This window comes from Dama dama, chromosome 3 (genome assembly GCF_033118175.1).
Source record: "Dama dama isolate Ldn47 chromosome 3, ASM3311817v1, whole genome shotgun sequence".
Lineage (NCBI taxonomy): Eukaryota > Metazoa > Chordata > Mammalia > Artiodactyla > Cervidae > Dama > Dama dama.
Genome location: NC_083683.1, coordinates 48686269 through 48704057, shown reverse-complemented (window position 1 = coordinate 48704057; position 17789 = coordinate 48686269). Strand labels below are relative to the sequence as shown.

General features: G+C 50.3%; 1 protein-coding gene across 1 annotated transcript; it reads right to left on the bottom strand.

The window, feature by feature from the left end:
- Positions 1-543: 543 nt before the first annotated feature.
- ENDOU (endonuclease, poly(U) specific) lies at positions 544-17539 on the bottom strand. Its single transcript, XM_061122865.1, has 10 exons — positions 17485-17539; positions 12564-12686; positions 9651-9722; positions 8973-9107; positions 8149-8320; positions 7354-7553; positions 4066-4179; positions 3357-3463; positions 2481-2623; positions 544-1634 (listed from the first exon to the last, which is right to left on the bottom strand). The coding sequence occupies exons 1-10, from the start codon at positions 17537-17539 to the stop codon at positions 1514-1516; spliced, it is 1242 nt and encodes a 413-aa protein (XP_060978848.1). The 3' UTR covers positions 544-1513.
- Positions 17540-17789: the final 250 nt, after the last annotated feature.

Below are 17789 nucleotides of genomic sequence, written 5' to 3'. Positions count from 1 at the left end.
TTAATTAGTACATGTAGAACACTGACATTCAAAGTGATTACTTACATAGCTGGGTTAATATCCACCATATTCATTATCTTCTGCTGGTTGTCCTTGTTCTTTGTTCCTAATTGTTCCTCTTTTCCTGCCTTTTATGCTTTTGAGTATTTTATATTTTATTTTCTCTCCTTTCTTAGCATGTCAGTTATACATATTTTTAACTTCTGTAGTGGTTGCCATAGTTTGCAATATACATTTACAACTAATCCATGCCCACTTTCAAATAACACTGTGCCACCACATGGATAGTGTGAGTACTTTATAATAACAAAATAATTCCTTCCTCTGTCCCTTTTACCTGTCACAGATAAGTTTATATAATTGAATACATTGTTGCTATTATTATCTTGAACAAACTGTTATCTGTTAGATCATTTAAGAATCATAAAATAAAAGTTTTATCTTCACTTATTTCTTCTTTGACACTCTTTCCCCAAACAGTTCAAGGGGGCCGTATACAAAAATGAGACAGATTTCAAGTTTTCTTAAATGACTTTAATTGGAGATGCAAGAGTCTAAAGCCTCACTCTGTGGGACAGCATCTGGTCCCCAGTGCGGTTAGGGGAGAAATGCATGATTGAGGCTGAAATAGGGAGCCCCAGTCTCCCTGTCTTCCATTTTGGAGCTTATGCAAATTTTGGCTGCTGAATGAGACTTAAGATAATTATGTTAGCGATACCAAACTATAGGTTCCTTTCTTCTTCTGATGTAGAATCTTCCTCCTATGAGGGAAACTCTTCTACAAACTCTTTGGGATCAAAATTCAGTTCTGTAACTGCCCTTAATATCTACAAATAGGAAGTTTCTTGATGCAGTTACCTAGCTGCAAAAAAAAAAAAAAAAATCAGGCCTGGAGGAGTGTACTCCCTCTCCAGCCTACTCACTGCATCAGCCCTTACCCTCTCGCAGACCCTGTTCTGCGAGGGTTATATCCTTAGAGGATATAACCCTCAGAAAAACCAAACACCTGCCCTTGATCTCCATGGCCTGATTTCTTTGAAGCCCCAGTACAGGGGTGATTACAGTTTGCAGTGCTGTGTACACAGCCATTATGGTTATCTGGGATTTCTATCGGCCCGTTCTTCCTAAGAACAATTGAAAACATCTTCACAGTAAAAATAGCATCAGGTTTGCCTTCTTACCAACCCCCAGAAGAGGAAGTGGAGCAAACCCCTTCCCTTTGCATTGAAAGGAAACATGAGGCCTGGATAGGTCAAGGACTTCTTCATGGTTCCATCTCCCTTCAAGGCAAACAGCTATGGAGGGTCCTCACCTTCTATTTCCAAAGTGCTGGAGGACAAAGATTTGACTGTTTTTCTAACTTATATAGTTTCCTTCTTTCCCACAGGAACGTTTCTGGATTGGGGAATTCTTCCCAGTCTCCTCTAATCCCATACCCTCCAGCACAGAGCAAATAGCATCTCAGTCCTATAAGACCTCTCACTCCCCTCATACGCCTTTCTGGCTTGAAGCTCTAATGGGTGGAGGACACAATATAGGCTGTTGCGATGTACTTCTTGCCATTTCCATAGGTTGACTTGTTCCAGGTATAGGTCTGAATGGCCAAGGGATGTCCACCCAGGCTCAGCTGGCACCTGTGGGGAGAGATCACCAAATATTAGGGACCTGCTTCACTCCACCTCCATCTCCAGGCTGAAAGGATTGAGTTTAGTCCATGGAAAAGGGCTCCACCCTGTCTTATCCTTTAAGGGAGAGCTGCTTGCTTCAGCCACTGCCTCCAGCTCCCCACATGCAGAGCACCCTTTCAATATCTGTCTTATTTTCTATTTTCTTAAAGAATACTGCTTCTTATCTTTCCTAGAGGAATATTCTCAAATCCAATTCTAGAGCTGAAACCTTCAGAAATAAAATGTTTGCTTAGGGTTTCAGAAGTGGTTGGACCCAGAGTCCTCAAATGTTAGAAAAGATGAGACCCCTGGTTTCCAACTGTGCTCTCTGGGGCTCCAGGGTTCCCCCAGGCAGCCTCAGGGGCCATATAGGGAGGCTTGCATGCATGTTCAGTCACTTCGCCATGTCCACCGCTTCGCAATCCTATGGACTGTAGCCAGCCAGGTTCCTCTGTCCATGGGATTCTCCAGGCAAGAATACTGGAGGGGGCTGTCATGCACTCCTCCAGGGAATCTTTCCAACCCAGAAATCGAAGCCACGTCTCCTGCATTGGCAGGTGGGTTCTTTACCGCCAGTACTACCTGCGACGTCTAGAGAGGCTTGCAGCCCCAGGGCAGTTCCATGTCTAACTGTTTGATACATTAAGCTCCTGCATAAGATTGCACTTGGGGAAGGAGGGGACATAGATCTGTTGCTGGGATGAAGGTGGGCAGCCATGTGACTGATCTCATCAACAGCTTCACAGTCCAAGAGAGAAAACTGAGCCCCAGAGCAGTGATTTGCCCACACCCTCCTGGGCCTCCAGGACTTACACTTTGCCTGGCCTGGCGATGAAGCACAGAGAGTAGAGCGCAAACTCGAACTCAGGGCTGCTGCCAATGAAAGCCGAGCCCACTTCCTTGTAGTACCCATCCCAGTTGAATTGCATGGCCAGCACGTCAGGGTAAGAATCCCACTGCAGAGAGAAGGATGGCAAAGAGGGTCTGGTGAGTGCCCCAACGCAGTCAGAGAGAGGGGTGGCCAGGATGTGTCAGGGGCCCGTGGGGGCCCATGTGAGCTTTCTGGGGAGAGTGGATTCTCTAAATCAACAGAGGAAGCAGTCTGCCTGCGAAGGTGTCTGAGTTCCACTCAGACCCTCTGTCTGGAACCGCCAGCTCACTTCTCCCAGGAAGGCCAGAGTCAGAATCCATGTGCCCAATGCCAGGGGAGCAGGGACATAACTGTTCCCAGTAGCCTTCACACGCGGAAGAGGAAGACAGTTTAGTGTCCCCAGATCGTTTCCAGACTCAGGGCAGCAAAGGTTTATAAAAATATAAGAAGTTTAACTCAGACTAGCCAGACTGAAACTTCAGCTGACTCCACATTCTAAGGAAATTCAGGCAGCTGGTAATTGTATATCTTTGATTTTCTTCTCTCAGAATCCTCCCCTCCTACACTGTCCCATCCACAGAGGATGCCCTCTGTCTCCTCCTGCCCCCTGCACCTCAGGAGCCCTCACTGTTTGGAAGCATGCTGGCTGTATAAACCTACTTTCCAGCAAATAGGAAAGTCATATTCACAATCCTGGATAGGCTGCCAAGAGGGTCAGGGCGAGAGACAAGCCTGCCTGTTCAGAATGCAGAATGAGGACAGGAAGTCTGGGTGCTAACAAGGCTTTCCCAGCCCATGAGGTCAGCATCAGTACTCACAGGCCCGTCATAGATGTGACTGTAATAGTCCACCAGGCCATCCTTCTCCTGCATGTAGAAACGGATCCAGTTATGGAAGCCAGTGACCTTGCCTTTTTTGACTTCACCTATGATAAAGAGATCAAGGTGGGTAATCTGGGCCTCCCCTCCAACCTCTTTGCCCACTCCCTGGCCAAGGCTGTCCCCCTTTTCTAGTCTCTGACTCCTAGAATGTCCACCCCAACTTCCTGGAGTCCCTCACATCCCTAACTCTCAGCTCAGGAAGCTCCCCTCTACCCCGACCACCATTTCAGCTCAAGCCCTCAGGAGAATTTCTTCCCCTGGCTGACCCTGGACCAATCTAAGATCCTCTAGCCATTTCCCTAGGACTAAGCCAGTTTCAGTGGGAGCTTGGCGGGGTGTGGCCGTGAAGAAATAGAATATGGTCTTCTTGGGAAGCAGCTGGCCAAGCGCTGGAAACAGGACCATTGAGAGGCAGACAAACATGGCCTCAAAGGCATCTCTCTTCCTATGTGTGCGTGTTGGGAGCCCCAATATCTGGGCTTCTTTCTTCCTCAAATACTCCAGAAGAGACTGGTCCTCAAGAATGGCCCCTCAGTCCCCTCCCTCTTGGCCCTGTGGATTCATCAGTGTGGATGCTGCCCCATGCCTGAGGGAAGCGTCCCTCTTCATCCCTCCACCTCTTTCTTCCCAAGCAGAGTAATCCCACCTGAGAAGACGTGCTCAAAGCCACTTGAGTCTCTCTCTTCTTTGCTTCTGGAATACAGCCCAAACCACATGTTTTTCAGGTCGCTGACGAACTCCTGTTCCGAGCTGTAGCGGTCTGGGGAGAGGAGCACAGAGGACTTACGAGAGGGGAAGGCGGGGTCAGGTCTTGGGAAGCAAGGAAGGGCCATCTGTCCCAACTCGACAAGAGACAGGTGGTTCAGCCAACAAATGTAGTCAGTTGTTTGTTTAGCAGTTATCTTTGGGGCACCTGTCTTGTGCCAGGCCCAGACCTGAAGGCTGAGGATTCAGCAGGGAATCATAAGGACAAGATCCCAGACTTTATAGTTTACATTCCAGTGGAGGAAACAAATGATAAACAAATAAACAGGAGGATTTCAGATAAGTGCTATGAAGAAAATAAAGCAGATTATTCTGTGATGACTGGAGGTGGGGATGGAGTGCTCTTCTAGAAAGCCAGAAAGGCCTCTCTGAGAAGGCACTGATCAGAGACCCAAAGGATAAGGAGTCAGCTGTACAAAGACCTGGGAGAAAGATTCTTACTTGTAGAAGGAATAGCAGGTGCAAAGGCTCCAGGACGCCTTGAACTTGGTGTTCAAAGAGCTGAGAGTCTATGCGGGGGAGTGAGCAAGAGAGGAGAGTGGTGGGAGGGGGGTCTGAGAGGCAGTCAGAAGTCAGCATACAAGGGTTGGAGCTCGGTCAAACAGTAATAATAACAAAAGTATTTTAGATTTACTATGTTCTATGTGCCTGGCACTGTTTTAACTGCTTTCAGTTCTCGCATTGATTCTTCATGTCAGAGTGGTATCAGGCTCGGACTCCAAAATCACTGCCGATAGTGACTGCAGCCATGAAATTAAAAGATGCTTACTCCTTGAAAAAAAAGTTATGACAAACCTAGACAACATATTAAAAAGACATCACTCTGCTAACAAAGTTCCGTATAGTCAAAGCTATGGCTTTTCCAGTAGTCATGTACGGATGTGAGAGTTGGACCATAAAGAAGGCTGAGCACCAAAGAACTGATGCCTTTGAACTGTGGTGCTAGAGAAGACTTTTGAGAGTCCCTTGGACTGCAAGGAGATCAAATCAGTCAATCCTAAAGGAAGTCAATCCTGAATATCCATTGGAAGGACTGATGCTGAAGCTCCAATAATTTGGCCACTTGATATGAAGAGCTGACTCACTGGAAAAGACCCTGATGCTGTGAAAGGTTGAGGGCAGGAGAAGAAGGAGGCAGCAGAGGATGAGATGGTTGTATGGCATCACTGGCTGAGTGGGCATGAGCTGAGCAAACTCCAGGAGATGGTGAAGGAGAGGGAAGCCTGGTGTACTGCAGTTCATAGGATCACGTAGAGCCAGACACGACTTAGCAACTGAACAACAACAATTCCTGGTGGAGGAAATGGGGGTGGAGAGTGGTGACATAAAGACAAGAATCAAATATAACTCCTGCGCTTTCGGCACAAGCCACTGGATGACTTATGGAACTATTAATGAGATGGGGAAGGCTGAGAAAGGAGCAGGCCTGTCTGGAGGAAGAGGCAGGAACTGTGAGTTCTCTTTACACTAAGCTCTGAGTAGATGCCAGTTAGGCAGGTGGAGATGTCAGAAAGGCCCGTGAGACCCAAAGGAAAGGTCAGGGCTGGGGATGTGAATTAGGGAGCCATCAGATACCAACGGTTGACTGCCTAGAATTGTGAGAGGGGACAAGGAAGATGTAACCAGGCATATTCCCTCCTTTCAAGGAAACATAGTTGGAAAACAAGACTAAAAATACATGATATACCATATAGCTGATTCACTTTGCTGTACAGTAGGACCTAACACTACATTATAAAGCAACTATACTCCAATAAAAATTAGTTTAAAAAAATAAAAATATACGATGTAACAGAGAACAGCTCCACAATCTAAATGACGACTGCTTTTCTTCGCTTCCCAAGATCCCACTGCACAGACAAGGCTCAGACCGGGTCCAAGGGTCAAAGGGCCCGGGGTCACATGCTTCATGAGCAAGTGAAACCAAGTCTCTCTGCTCCAAGGTTATTTTAAGACAGAGTGCAAACCCTTGCCACAAGCTGCGGCGAGTGCAGCTTCATAACGAGGTAGAATGTGAGCTAGAACTTTAAGGAGAAGTGGGATTTGTATAGGGAGAGGAGGGACAGCCCGGTGAGTAGTGGAAGAGCCTGCAGCGGGGCTGTCTCCACCTCCCAAATCCTCTCCTGTGTTTACCACCAAGAAAACACCAGGGGGCAGTGCAGGATCACGCCCGACGTCGCATCACTGGCTTTACCTAAAAACAGTGTTACTGACTTAGCCAAGCCACCCGAGGGTGGAATGCGGTGTCTGAGCAGAGGCCATCCCCCCCGCCAGCAAGGGACGACCTGGCTGGAGCCGCCCCCAGGCCAGGCCCAGCTGCCTGGAGTTCAGGGAAGGAATTCAAAGGACACTAACAAACACACCCCATGCCAAGAAGCCCTGAGGCCCAAACCATTTTTGGTCTGATTCGAATGTATCTCTATTGGAGTCGTTCCAGCCAGAACCCTTCCCGGTAAAACTTCCTACTCTGAACCTTTGTTGATTTTCTGTTGCTGCTTCCCCAGCAAAAAAAAAAGTGAAGTGGACCGGCCTCCTTTCTGGACTCAGTGCCTGAGAAGGGAGCAGGGACACGGACCCTTCGTGCCTGGCAAATGGTGCTGAGTCTGGGGTCCACTGATGGGGCAGAGAAGTCCCCTGGGGGGCAGGGTGTGACTCACAGCCTGCAGTGAACCCTGAGACTGAAATACGCATGGGGGATAAAGGAGGTGGCTGAAAGAAAGTGCAAGTGTTAGCCACTCTAGCAACCCCATGGACTGTAGCCCACCAGGTTCCTCTGTCCATGGGATTCTCCAGGCAAGAATACTGGAGTGGGTTGCCATTCCCTTCTCCAGGGGTTCTTCCCGACCTAGGGATGGAACCGTTTCCTGCATTGCGGGCAGATTCTTTACCGTCTGAGCCACCAGGGAAGCCCCCTGGTGCTGAGATCAGGTTAAAAGACAGGATGACTCCCAAGCTGGGCAGAGGATTCTTCAGCTCCTGCTGGAGTCCATGGGCTCCTCTCTCTGGCCCCTTCCCTGACCCCTCCCAGGTGTACACTGGCCTCCACCTAAATCCTCACCTGCTCTCTTAACCTGCCCATCATGGAGCCCCGTCCCCGGCAGGCGCGCCCCCAAGTCCTCAGCATGACCTCCCTCATGGGCCTGCGGGGAGGCCTCACTGCTTCACTCACTCTGCTGCTGGAGGAAGCCGTAGAGTTCCTTCATGACGGCCGTCTTCATGATCTCTCTGAGGAAGGTGTCCTGCTCAGCCAGCTCCTGGGCTGTGAAGTGCTCCCCGCGGCCCGTGGCCCGCTGGTAGTTGTTAAGGAGGTTGATGAAGGCGGCATAGGTCGGCTTCGAGAAGAGCTTCTCGTTGACATGTGTGAAGAGCCTGGGGGCGGTAGAGGGAGGCCCGGTGAGAGGCCTGGACATGGAACAGAAACACTCCAGAATTTCCAGATGCAGGGCAGGCGTGCGAGGGTTGGGTGCAGAGACAGAGTGGGGCCTCAGATGCTCTTGGGGACAATGCAGGAGGTCACTGTTTTCTCCACTTCCTCTCTTGGAAGGTCAGTTCTATTCTCAGCCTGCCCGTCCACCCTAAGTGGCTTCCGTCATGTCTGACTCTTTGCAACCCCATGGACTGTAGCCCACCAGGCTCCTCTGTCCATGGGATTCTCCAAGCAAGAATACTGGAGTGGGTTGCCACTTCCTTCTCCAGGGGATCTTCCCAACCCGGGGATCGAACCCACATCTCTTAAGTCTCCTGCACCGGCAGACGGGTTCTTCACCAATAGTGCCACCTGGGAAACCCCAGAAACCCTCCCACGTGGATCCCCACAGGCCCTCAGGATGGCTTTATCTGTCTCCAGAGAACTGTTTTCCCCTCTCCCTTTGATCCTGCCTGCCTTAGGAGAAGAGAGCTGAGGCACCAAAGGAGGCACAATTCGGGAAGAGACTTTGCTGGAAGAGGCGTTCAGGGAACTCACGGCTCTGGGCAGCGGTCCACTTGGTCTCTGGTCTCGGAGGGCGAGATGCAGTTTTGGCTGTTGAGAACGATGTCTTCCTTCCGGGCTTTGTTGGTGTCTGCCCTGTAGATCTTCTCAGAGACACTCTGCAGTTCTTCCTTGGTTATGGCGTCACTGCTGTGGGAGAAGCCCTCTGGAAGGAATTGGGGGAGGGATATCCCAGAGCTCAGTGGAGGCCAGGAGGCAGGTAGCTATCTGTGAACATCCCCTCTCGGGTACCTTCCAGAAGCCAGCATCAGGGGAAGGGGCTGCAGTCAGGCACCCTAGTGACTGCAGGGCAGTGGCCTAGAGCCTGTTAGTCCCTCAGTCGTGTCCAACTCTTTGGGACCCCATGGACGGTAGCCCACCAGGCTCCTCTGTCCATGGAAGAGTACTCTCCAGGCAAGAGTACTGGAGTGGGTAGCCATTTCTTCTCCAGGGGACCTTCCCAACCCAGGGATTGAACCCAGGTCTCCTGCATTGCAGGCAGATTCTTAACCATCTGAGCCACCCAGGGAAGGATGCTTACACTTAGCACAAAAGACCCACACGGTCCCCTGCCACTAGGAAGATTTTTGCACTTTGGCAAGCATCAGGGTCATCTGGAGGGTTTGTGAAAACATATCGGTGGGCCCCCACCCCAGAGTTTCTGATTCTGTGGATCCAGGCTGAGCCCTAGAGTTTCCACTTATAATAAATTTCCAGATTATGCTCATGTTGCTGGTCCAGGGGCCACGCTTGGAGAACCACTGCTCTAGAGAGTCCCTCTGCCTCTAGGGCTACGCTAAAGGGAGCAGGAGACTGACCATGGCCACACAGGCTCTCAAAATCCTCGCAGCAGTTTCCAAACTCTGGGCAGCGGGCATTGCAGTGGCATGGGTGGTGCTTGTCGAAGGCCTCCAGGCAGCGGCCCTGGCAGGAGTTGGGTGCCAAGTACAAGCCTGAGAGGACAGAGAGGAGGTGTGTCCTGAGCAGACCTCTAGGGGTCGCTCTGTCGTGTCAGCGGCCAGGCCAGGCCCCCTCCCCCACCCCACCCCCACTGCCAGCCCCTCAATCCCCACCCCCTACCAGCCTCCCTCTCCTGCTTCCTATTAAAGAACTCCAAGGAAGGAAAACAAACAAGCTTAATTGGTGCACACCCTTCACAGTCAGGAAGTCCTTTCTGATGCTGAACTCTCCTTTCTGGCCTGTTGTTTTTATAATCTTCCCTCTCTAAAAATAAAATCTCTTAACCCTCCCTCTCCCTCTTGCAGGCTTCAGACTCTTTCCTGCCTACCCCTCCCCCCAGCTCCCTGAGGCCCCCAGGGCTTCCTCCTGCCCAGGCCCAGGAGGAAGTGAGCCCCCCACCACCTCCAGATGCTAGATGTGGGGTCCTGGCTGGCTTAGGCCCAGGCCTATTGCTGTTGACATGGCTGACCTCTCTTTGCCCCATCCTGTGTCCCTTGTCCTTTCCCAAAAGCCCCCCTTTGCGGAGGCAGACTCACTGCTAGCCGGGGCGCCCTCCGTCTCCTCCTCCAGCTCCAGGAATGGCTCTGGTTCTCTGGGATTCTCTTCAGCTGTAGGTCAGAGAAGTAAAGTCACCAGTCATCCCCAAGGGGTCCCTCCTCTTTATCCCTGGTTCTCAGTCCTCCCAACCAAGCATGTGCAGTGGAAAAAAATACAAAACAGGGGCTCGGGTACAATAAACAAGTACCAGGTGAAGGAGGAGAAAAATAGAAAATGTGAGACAAGAGGGGGATTGAAAACCATCCTAAAACATGAAAGAACATTCCCCAGGCATGACCGTCCTCACCATTTACCCTTCTGGTACTCAGCGTTGTTGTTCAGTCAATAAGTTGTGTCCGACTTTTGCAACCCCGTGGACTGTAGCCCACCAGGCTCCTCTGTCCATAGAATTCTCCAGGCAAGAATACTGGAGTGGGTTACCATTTCTTCCCAGGGGATCTTCCCAACCCAGGGTTCAAACCCGCATCTCCTGCACTGGCAGGCAGATTCTTTACCACTGAGCCACCAGGGAAGCCTAGTATTCAGCATACTCATCCATAAAAACAGGAGTGGGGATAAAAAGTGGTCCCTTCTGGGATGAAAACTCTGACATTGGTATGACTTTTCTTTCATATAAATTGATAGATGGGTAGGCTTGAATCCCCCAAATGACAAGGCCCTCACTTAGGAACATCCCTTACCTATTATAACTCCCAGGGTCAAGGGTGAACTTCTCCCAGGCCTCAGGGAATAAGAACTGTTTCCTGAGTTACCAACTTCCCTTCTTTCTTCACAGTTGCATTTGGCAATGGCCACAAAGGCTGCGTTTGGGGGAAGGGCGTTCAGAAAAGCACATTCCTACTGTGCCCCACCCCCTTGCCTGCAAGCAGATAGACTGCAGCTTGGGCTCTAGGCAGAGAAGGATTGAGTGGGGTTGGGGAGGAAGGGGAAGGCATGACCTGGGGACTCTTGAGTTCCTGTCTCATCACAGAGTGGAATAAATTCCACCCCCTGCCCACCACTCAAAGCCAACACTATTACAAAGTGCTTCAGAATCTGTTAGTGTGTTCACTACATGGTGTGGGTTATTACTGTCAGACCTATGTCTGTGTGCTAAGTCGCTGCAGTGGTGTCCAGCTCTGCAACCCCATGGACTGTAGCCTGCCAGGCTCCTTCAGTCTGTGGGATTCTCCAAGCAAGAATACTGGAGTGGGTTGCCATACCCTCCTCCAGGGGATCTTCCCCATTTAGGGATTGAACCCGCGTCTCTTAAGTCTCCTTCATTGGCAGGCTGGTTCTTTAGCACTAGCACCACCTGGGAAGCCCATCAGAACCATGGGGCAGGTTATTCACTGTCAACAAACATCTCCAGTCACTTGCTTTCTGCCAGCCTGTGTTAATGCTGACAATCCACAGGGTTCTTAACTCAGCCACATTTTATGCTGAATAGATTTCTGTGAGCTAATCTAGGGTCTCGACCATCATTTATAATATTTTTTCTATAGGAAAAGGGCTCTGAGTTGCACATGAGGGACAGGGATGAAATGGTTGCTAAGCTGAGTATGTTGAAATGGCAGAACTGATGGTCCACGGTGAACAAGCCACCCTGTGTCTGCTGAATGGGACACAGGGCAGGAGAGGAGGGTCGGCTCTGATTCTGGCACTGAGCTCTGGGCCTGGCTTTCCCTGCCCGGGCCTGACAGCAGAACTGCTAGTCCACTGGCGTTTTTGTGTAAGTCGAATCAGCATTCCTTAGGGTGGAAGCACCTCTGAGGGCACCTGGCTGGGTCAGCAGAGACCACACTTGGACAAATTAGGAAAAAGGACTCCTTTCTCTCAGCAGACACAGCTCTTCACCATGACACGTGGCTTAGAGAGAAGGATACAGATTCAACTTTGGTTCAGCTTGCCTTCTCAATCAGAGGCTCTTGTGCAGTACACAACACACACAACTGTGTGCAGCTGGCTGTTAGGTACCACGGCTCCAGTGACCGTTTTCCAAACTGGGAGTCAGGGCATATGATTTGACAGTGAACTTAGCAGAAGACCATTTACCTAGGTGTCTAAAACATTGGAAGCATCAAAAAAAGGGAATTATTCAAAATGAGTTTTTCAAATTTAAAACTGGGTAGTTGGACTAGCAGAACAACTGGCTTTTGAGGATGGTACTTGTCTTGCCTGACCCTTGGCCTAGGAATGATGTGCAGTCACTCAGTCCACTCGTGATAGCAAAAGTGGAAGTGTTAGTCGCTCAGTTGTGTCTGACTCTTCGCGACCCCATGGATTGTATTCTGCCAGGCTCCTCTGTCCATGGGATTCTCCAGGCAAGAATACTGGAATGGGTAGCCATTCCCTTCTCCAGGGGATTCTCCAGGCAAGAACACTGGAATGGTTAGCCATTCCCTTCTCCAGGGGATCTTTCCGACCCAGGATCAAACCTGAGGCTTCCAAATTGCAAGCAGATTCTTTACCGTCTAAGCCACCAGGGGAGCCCTGTGATAGGAAGAGTGGTGTGAATTGTGATGGTCATTGACACCATGTGGTCTTCCTGGTGGCATGCAAGTTGGGAAAGTTCACTACCATTTGTTTACTTTTGCAAATAATAATTGATAATGTCATATATGCTAAAATGATATTTTCCTCTTTCCCCCTTTTTTTTAATTCCTCAAACGTTCCAGATATTAATCCTAATAGTTCAGACAGATGTTCCAGGTAAATGACTTCTATTTTAAGTTGGGGTCTTACACTGGGGACATGCTAATCCTCTTCAGGTCCTGTGAGCACCGTGATCAGTCTGGAACCCTGCTCTGGATAGTTGGACATCCTGACCGGCAGTCCCTCAAACAGGCTAGATGTGGTCATGACTTGGCCTGCTGTGCCTCCCAGGCCCTTTACCCCACAAGGAGCCTCACCTGTACACAGCTGCTCATAGTCTTCACAGCAGTCCCTGTGCCGGGGACACCGGCGGTCACACTGGCAGACAGCATCCTGGTCAAATCTCTCATTACAGCGAGATGCGCATGACTCCCTTTTGCCTACGGTCAGTAAAGGTCACAGACTCAGCTCCTTGGGGATCCTACTCTGCTCATCACGGTACCCTCTGCAGGAGGATTCACAGACAGGGACCGGGGACTTACCTGGCAGGAAAGGTCATTGCTAGCTGCCAGGGAGAAGTACACACACAGCCTCCCATGAACAACAGCCTCACCCCCACTGCCCACCAGCCATCACCCACCACCCACTGACTATTGCAGGGCTCATAATATAGACCAGGACCACAAACTCAGATGTCTACTGAAGCTAGACCTGTAACACAAATGAGTCAAGAGCAGGGAGGCAGTAGAATGAGGTGGGGACTGTGACAGACTCGGAAACAATGCCCTGCCTGAAACTGGCAGCCACTAGCAGCTCCAGCCAATTATTGCCATTTGGGATGCAGGCTGAGTGTTGCCAGAGCCTCCAGTTTTTTTTTTTTTTTTTTTTAAGAGAAGCCTTCATTTTTATGTAAATTTTCCAATTTCAAAAAATTTGGAGAGAACAAAAAAAGAGGTCTGTGGGCTGGGCTTGGCCCAGAGACCATCATTCCCCTGTCACACTGAGGATGGTGGATTACAGTTGTTCTAAAGACCCCACCTGTCCTCTCCCCATGACTCATCCCCTGCCTCTCATCCTATCCCTTTTACATCTTCTGCTTCTTTGTTCTTCCCTCCCCTTAGCCTGGTCTCTCTAAACCCCCTTCCCCACTTGTTACAGCTTTCTGTCCCTTCTAGTCTTGGGAATGTGTTTGGATTAGTTTCGTTCAGGGTGGGGACTGAGGTGGGTGTGGGTGAGAATTGGGCTTTGGAACAAGATCGGTTATGCAACCACAGACCACATCCCTTGCTCCAGTCAAATGACTTGCAGAAGCAAGCTTTTGGTCACAAGGGGCATTAAGACAAGAAATTTTGAAAGAAATGGTACAAACCCACCACCACTGCTAAAAAAACAAGCCCACCACAGCAAAGACAGTGGAAGCGGGGCGAGCCAGGTCAAGCTGGCTGTGCGCTCCTTCCTTCCACTCTAGGCTTTAAGGGTGATAACACAGCCTTTGTTTCCACTTGAGGTTCCTGAGGTTTGGATTTAGTGGGTTCTGGGTTTAGGGTCAGGCTGTGGGTTACAGAGAATGTCAAGATCAGAGTCAGAGTCACAGTTAACACTGGAATTTGTATGAATGAAGAAACCTAAACCTAATTTGGGCCAGCGATGGGGCGTGTTAGGTTTAGATGCAGAGCTACAATTAGGATTTGGGCTTGAGTTAATTACTGGTAAAATAACAATTTTGCATTGCTGTTTGGATAAGGAATGAGGAGTAGGTCTAAAACCACATGCAGGGTTGAGGAATGTGTCAAGACCAGGAGAGGAGAAATAATCCCAATTTTGCCTTAGAGAAGATTTGGGGTTTGGTCCTGGCAGCTGTCTCACACAGGTATAGATAGCATTGCAGTTGAGCCTGGCTTGGGGTGGAGGTGGAGATGAGGGCTATGGGTTGGGTTACTGGTTTGGGATTAGGGCTTACACTGTTCTAATGAGGATGACAGAGCAGAGAGGCCAAGAACCCAGACTCTGGCACCAAACTGCTTGAGGCTGGAATTCTAGTTCTGCTGCTTTCTAGCTACATGTTCTTGGGCAAGTTATTTTACCTGCTGTGCCCCAGGTTCCTTCTCTGTAAAAGTGTGACCGTAATGGAGCCCATCTCATAGAATATTCATAAGAATTCAATGAGTTAATTTTTGTAAAGCACTTAGGACACTGCAGGACACATTAGTAGCACCATGTAAGTGTTAGATAAATAAGCGGTCAGCATTCCATGCCCATCTTCAAGGTGGTAAGTGTCCAGACTGGCTGGAGCAGTCTTCCCGGTCTACATGACTGATCTAGCTGACTGCCTCCCTGAGTTTCAGCCAGGCCATCCCTTGGGCTGACGGTTTCTAGCTGACATCATCGCTATGGGTCTGTGTTCTTTACATCAAAGAGGTTCTTTACATCATGTCAAGGTTAACCCAGGTTCTGAGGCAACTTCACATAAAGGGCCTCAAAAGTGGCCAGAAAGGCAGAGCCAGTGAATCGTCCCTAGAGAAGACCGGGTCAAGGCCACTTGTCCCTCCAAGCCCAGGGGAACGCCCCCTGAATCTTAAGTGATGCTCCCTTGGGGCCCACATGCAAAGAACTTAAGGAGAAGTTTTCAGCCCAGGAGGAAGGCTGTGTCAGCTGCCTGCTCAGTTAGCCTGGCAGTACACCCAGAATCCAAAGGGAGAGAACTCAGACAAATCAGGACAACCTTCTTAAATGGGCCAGATCAGCAGAGTCCAAGGAAGGAATTCACTCCAGTCCAGCAGCTGGCACTAGTTGAGAAGGGCTGCAAGTGAATGGTCAGCTCTGTAGAGCTCAGGAGGACACCCCGCACTGGCCCTGGCTGAGTGAACTCTTTCATCTCTACTCAAGAGCTTTGTCATCACTGGAAACCCCGGGCCAGAGATCCTTTACACTTCCCTGTAAACCTGACCATCTGCTTTAAGAAGACCTTGGGGTATGAGGGGATGGGGAGGGGGTGGGAGAGACTTTTCCTCATAGGCCTCTCTGCTATATCTGTTCTGGGGACCCTCTGGGGACTAGTCACCGTGACTGCTTACTCCAGCGCTCCCAGCCAGCAGCCCCGATCCACACAAACCCTCTGTGTACACCTTGCTCATCAGCCAGGCACCTGAATCACTGCTCCAGTAACCCCAGTAACCCTCTTGCCCATCTCTCTCGCTCTTTTTTTTTTTTTTTTTGGACTCTATTTTGGCCTTTCTATATCCTCACAGAGCTTATCAACAACACCCACCCCCCACCCCCAGCCAACAATCCCTACATGAAATACTAAATTTCTCTAAACACTCCAAAACTCAAATGTGCCAGAATGCCCACCCACTATCCGTAGTGCCCATCAAGAAACTTGGTCCAGAGCCTGGGTGTCCCCTATATGACAGCGCTCCGCCCCTCTGATGTTTAGGGAATCCTACATCTGTGCTTCTCTGGGGGCCCCAGATGTTGTTTCCATAGAGATCTAGCCCACCAAGATGATTCACTTCCAGCCTCAATTCACTTGAAATAACTGAGGACCTAAACCTGGCTCCCATGCTATTCATACTCGCATCTAAGTTCTGAGATGTTGGCAGAAGACAGACAAGAACCGAGCCCCTTTCTCCCACTTTAGGAAAGGAGGAGGCATCACCCACTGGGCCCTGACTTCTCCATCAGTCCTGCAGCAGGGTCAGACCACCAGCCCCAGCGGCAAGGGCTCCCCCTTGCCTTTCTGAAGCCACTGTTGTGTCTGCCCTCAGGGATATCCCCCAGGGACCAAATGTCTCCAGGTGGTCTCATCTCCTGAGACTGGGATGCCCTAGCCCCACGGCCACTGCTTCACATGAACCCTGAAGCTCTACAACCTCCCTCACTCTCTACCACGCGCTCAGCAGCCCCCGGGCGGGCTGCTCCGCTATGTCTGCGGGAGTGGAGGTACAGCATCCCAGCCAGTGGGGAGGCCTGGGAATGACTTTCCCCTCCAAAGTCTTTTCCTTTCGTTTCTTTAGCAGTCTCCTTACCCAAAACCTCATGGGAAATGATTCCAAGACTAAATTTTATATTTATATAAATTATTTTATGTAAATATTTATCATATCATATTAAAGTATGATTAACATATTACATTATAATACAGGTAAAATATAAATGATTTTTTATGTATTTACATTAAGGACTTCCCTGGTGGCTCAGGGGTAAAGAATCTGCCTGCCAATGCAGGAGACTCAGGTTCAGTCCCTGGGTCAGGAAGATCCCCTGGAGAAGGAACTAGCACCCCACTCTGGTATTCTTGCCTGAGAAATCCCATGGTGAGAGGAGCCTGGTGGCCTACAGTTCATGGGGTCACAAAGAGTCAGACACGACTGAGTGACTAAATGACAATTTATCATCACAATCATAATCAAAGACCCAATTCTTTGAGATATCATTCCATGTAGGGTGCTTCTGATATATTATCTTATTCAATCCTTATGACAGTCCTGTGTAGGAACACCCTGGTGGGGTGCGATTGCTATCAAGCTCGGATTCTTTCTCCTCTGGGCAGAGGAGGATTCCCCCCACACCGCTCGGCTCAGCCCCTCCCTTGGCATTCTCCCTCCTCACCCAGTAACCACCAGTCAACACGGCAGCACCAGCATCTGCCTCCTGCTGACCAGGAGTGAGCGTGTTCCCATCCTCAGCACTGGTCCCATCTCTGCACCGCTAGTACCTGGGGGCCTGGATGCTTCTCCACTTTAGGTCCTCTACCAGGGACGAGACGGAGTCCTCTGACCCCGTGTTCTGCCTCCTGGTCAGGGGCTCTATCCCTGGAGCCTGCCCACCAACTAAGGCTTCGTAGGGAAAAGTCCCAGCCAGACAACTCACCCTTCACCCAGGTAGCAGAGGACGTGACCAAAGGCAGCCAGGCCACGCAAACCCAATCAGTCACAGTCCAGCTTCACACCATATGGTGGCCTTGGAAAACAAAACCTTGGTGAAACCAAGTCAAGCTGGACTAAGGGTTGTTTGGGGCTCGGCTTCCAAGGTGTCCCTGGCCCATCAGTCCTGTAGCTCCCTTCACAGAGCCCTGTCTACTCCAGAGGCAACTCCTGCCTCAGGCCAGGCCTGGTCTAGGGGGTCCAAGGCTTTTGGACAGAACTGGTCCTCCCTTATCTCATTACCCTCAGGCTGTCCCTCCAGGTCCCCCAACTCTCTGCAGGACCCCTGTCATCCCCACCAGTAGTGACTTACCGGCCCAGGCCAGGCCACAGAGCATGGCCACTATCAGGGGGACACAGGCCCTCATGATGTCCAGTCGGAGGCCAAAAGGAGCTGGCTGGTGGACTTTGACTAGCGTCAACGTGAATGTCACAGCTCCCAAATGAGCCTCTGGCCCAGGCGGATCCTTTTAAAGACATCTGACCCTGTGGATCTGGTGCCTCCAGATCCTTTCAGGAAGAAAAAAAGGGGAGGGAGGGACCCCAGATGGAAGGAGGCAGGGAGGGGGTGGGGCCTGACAGCTGTTTGAAGCCAGAGGCAGGGTGACTAAGGAGGCA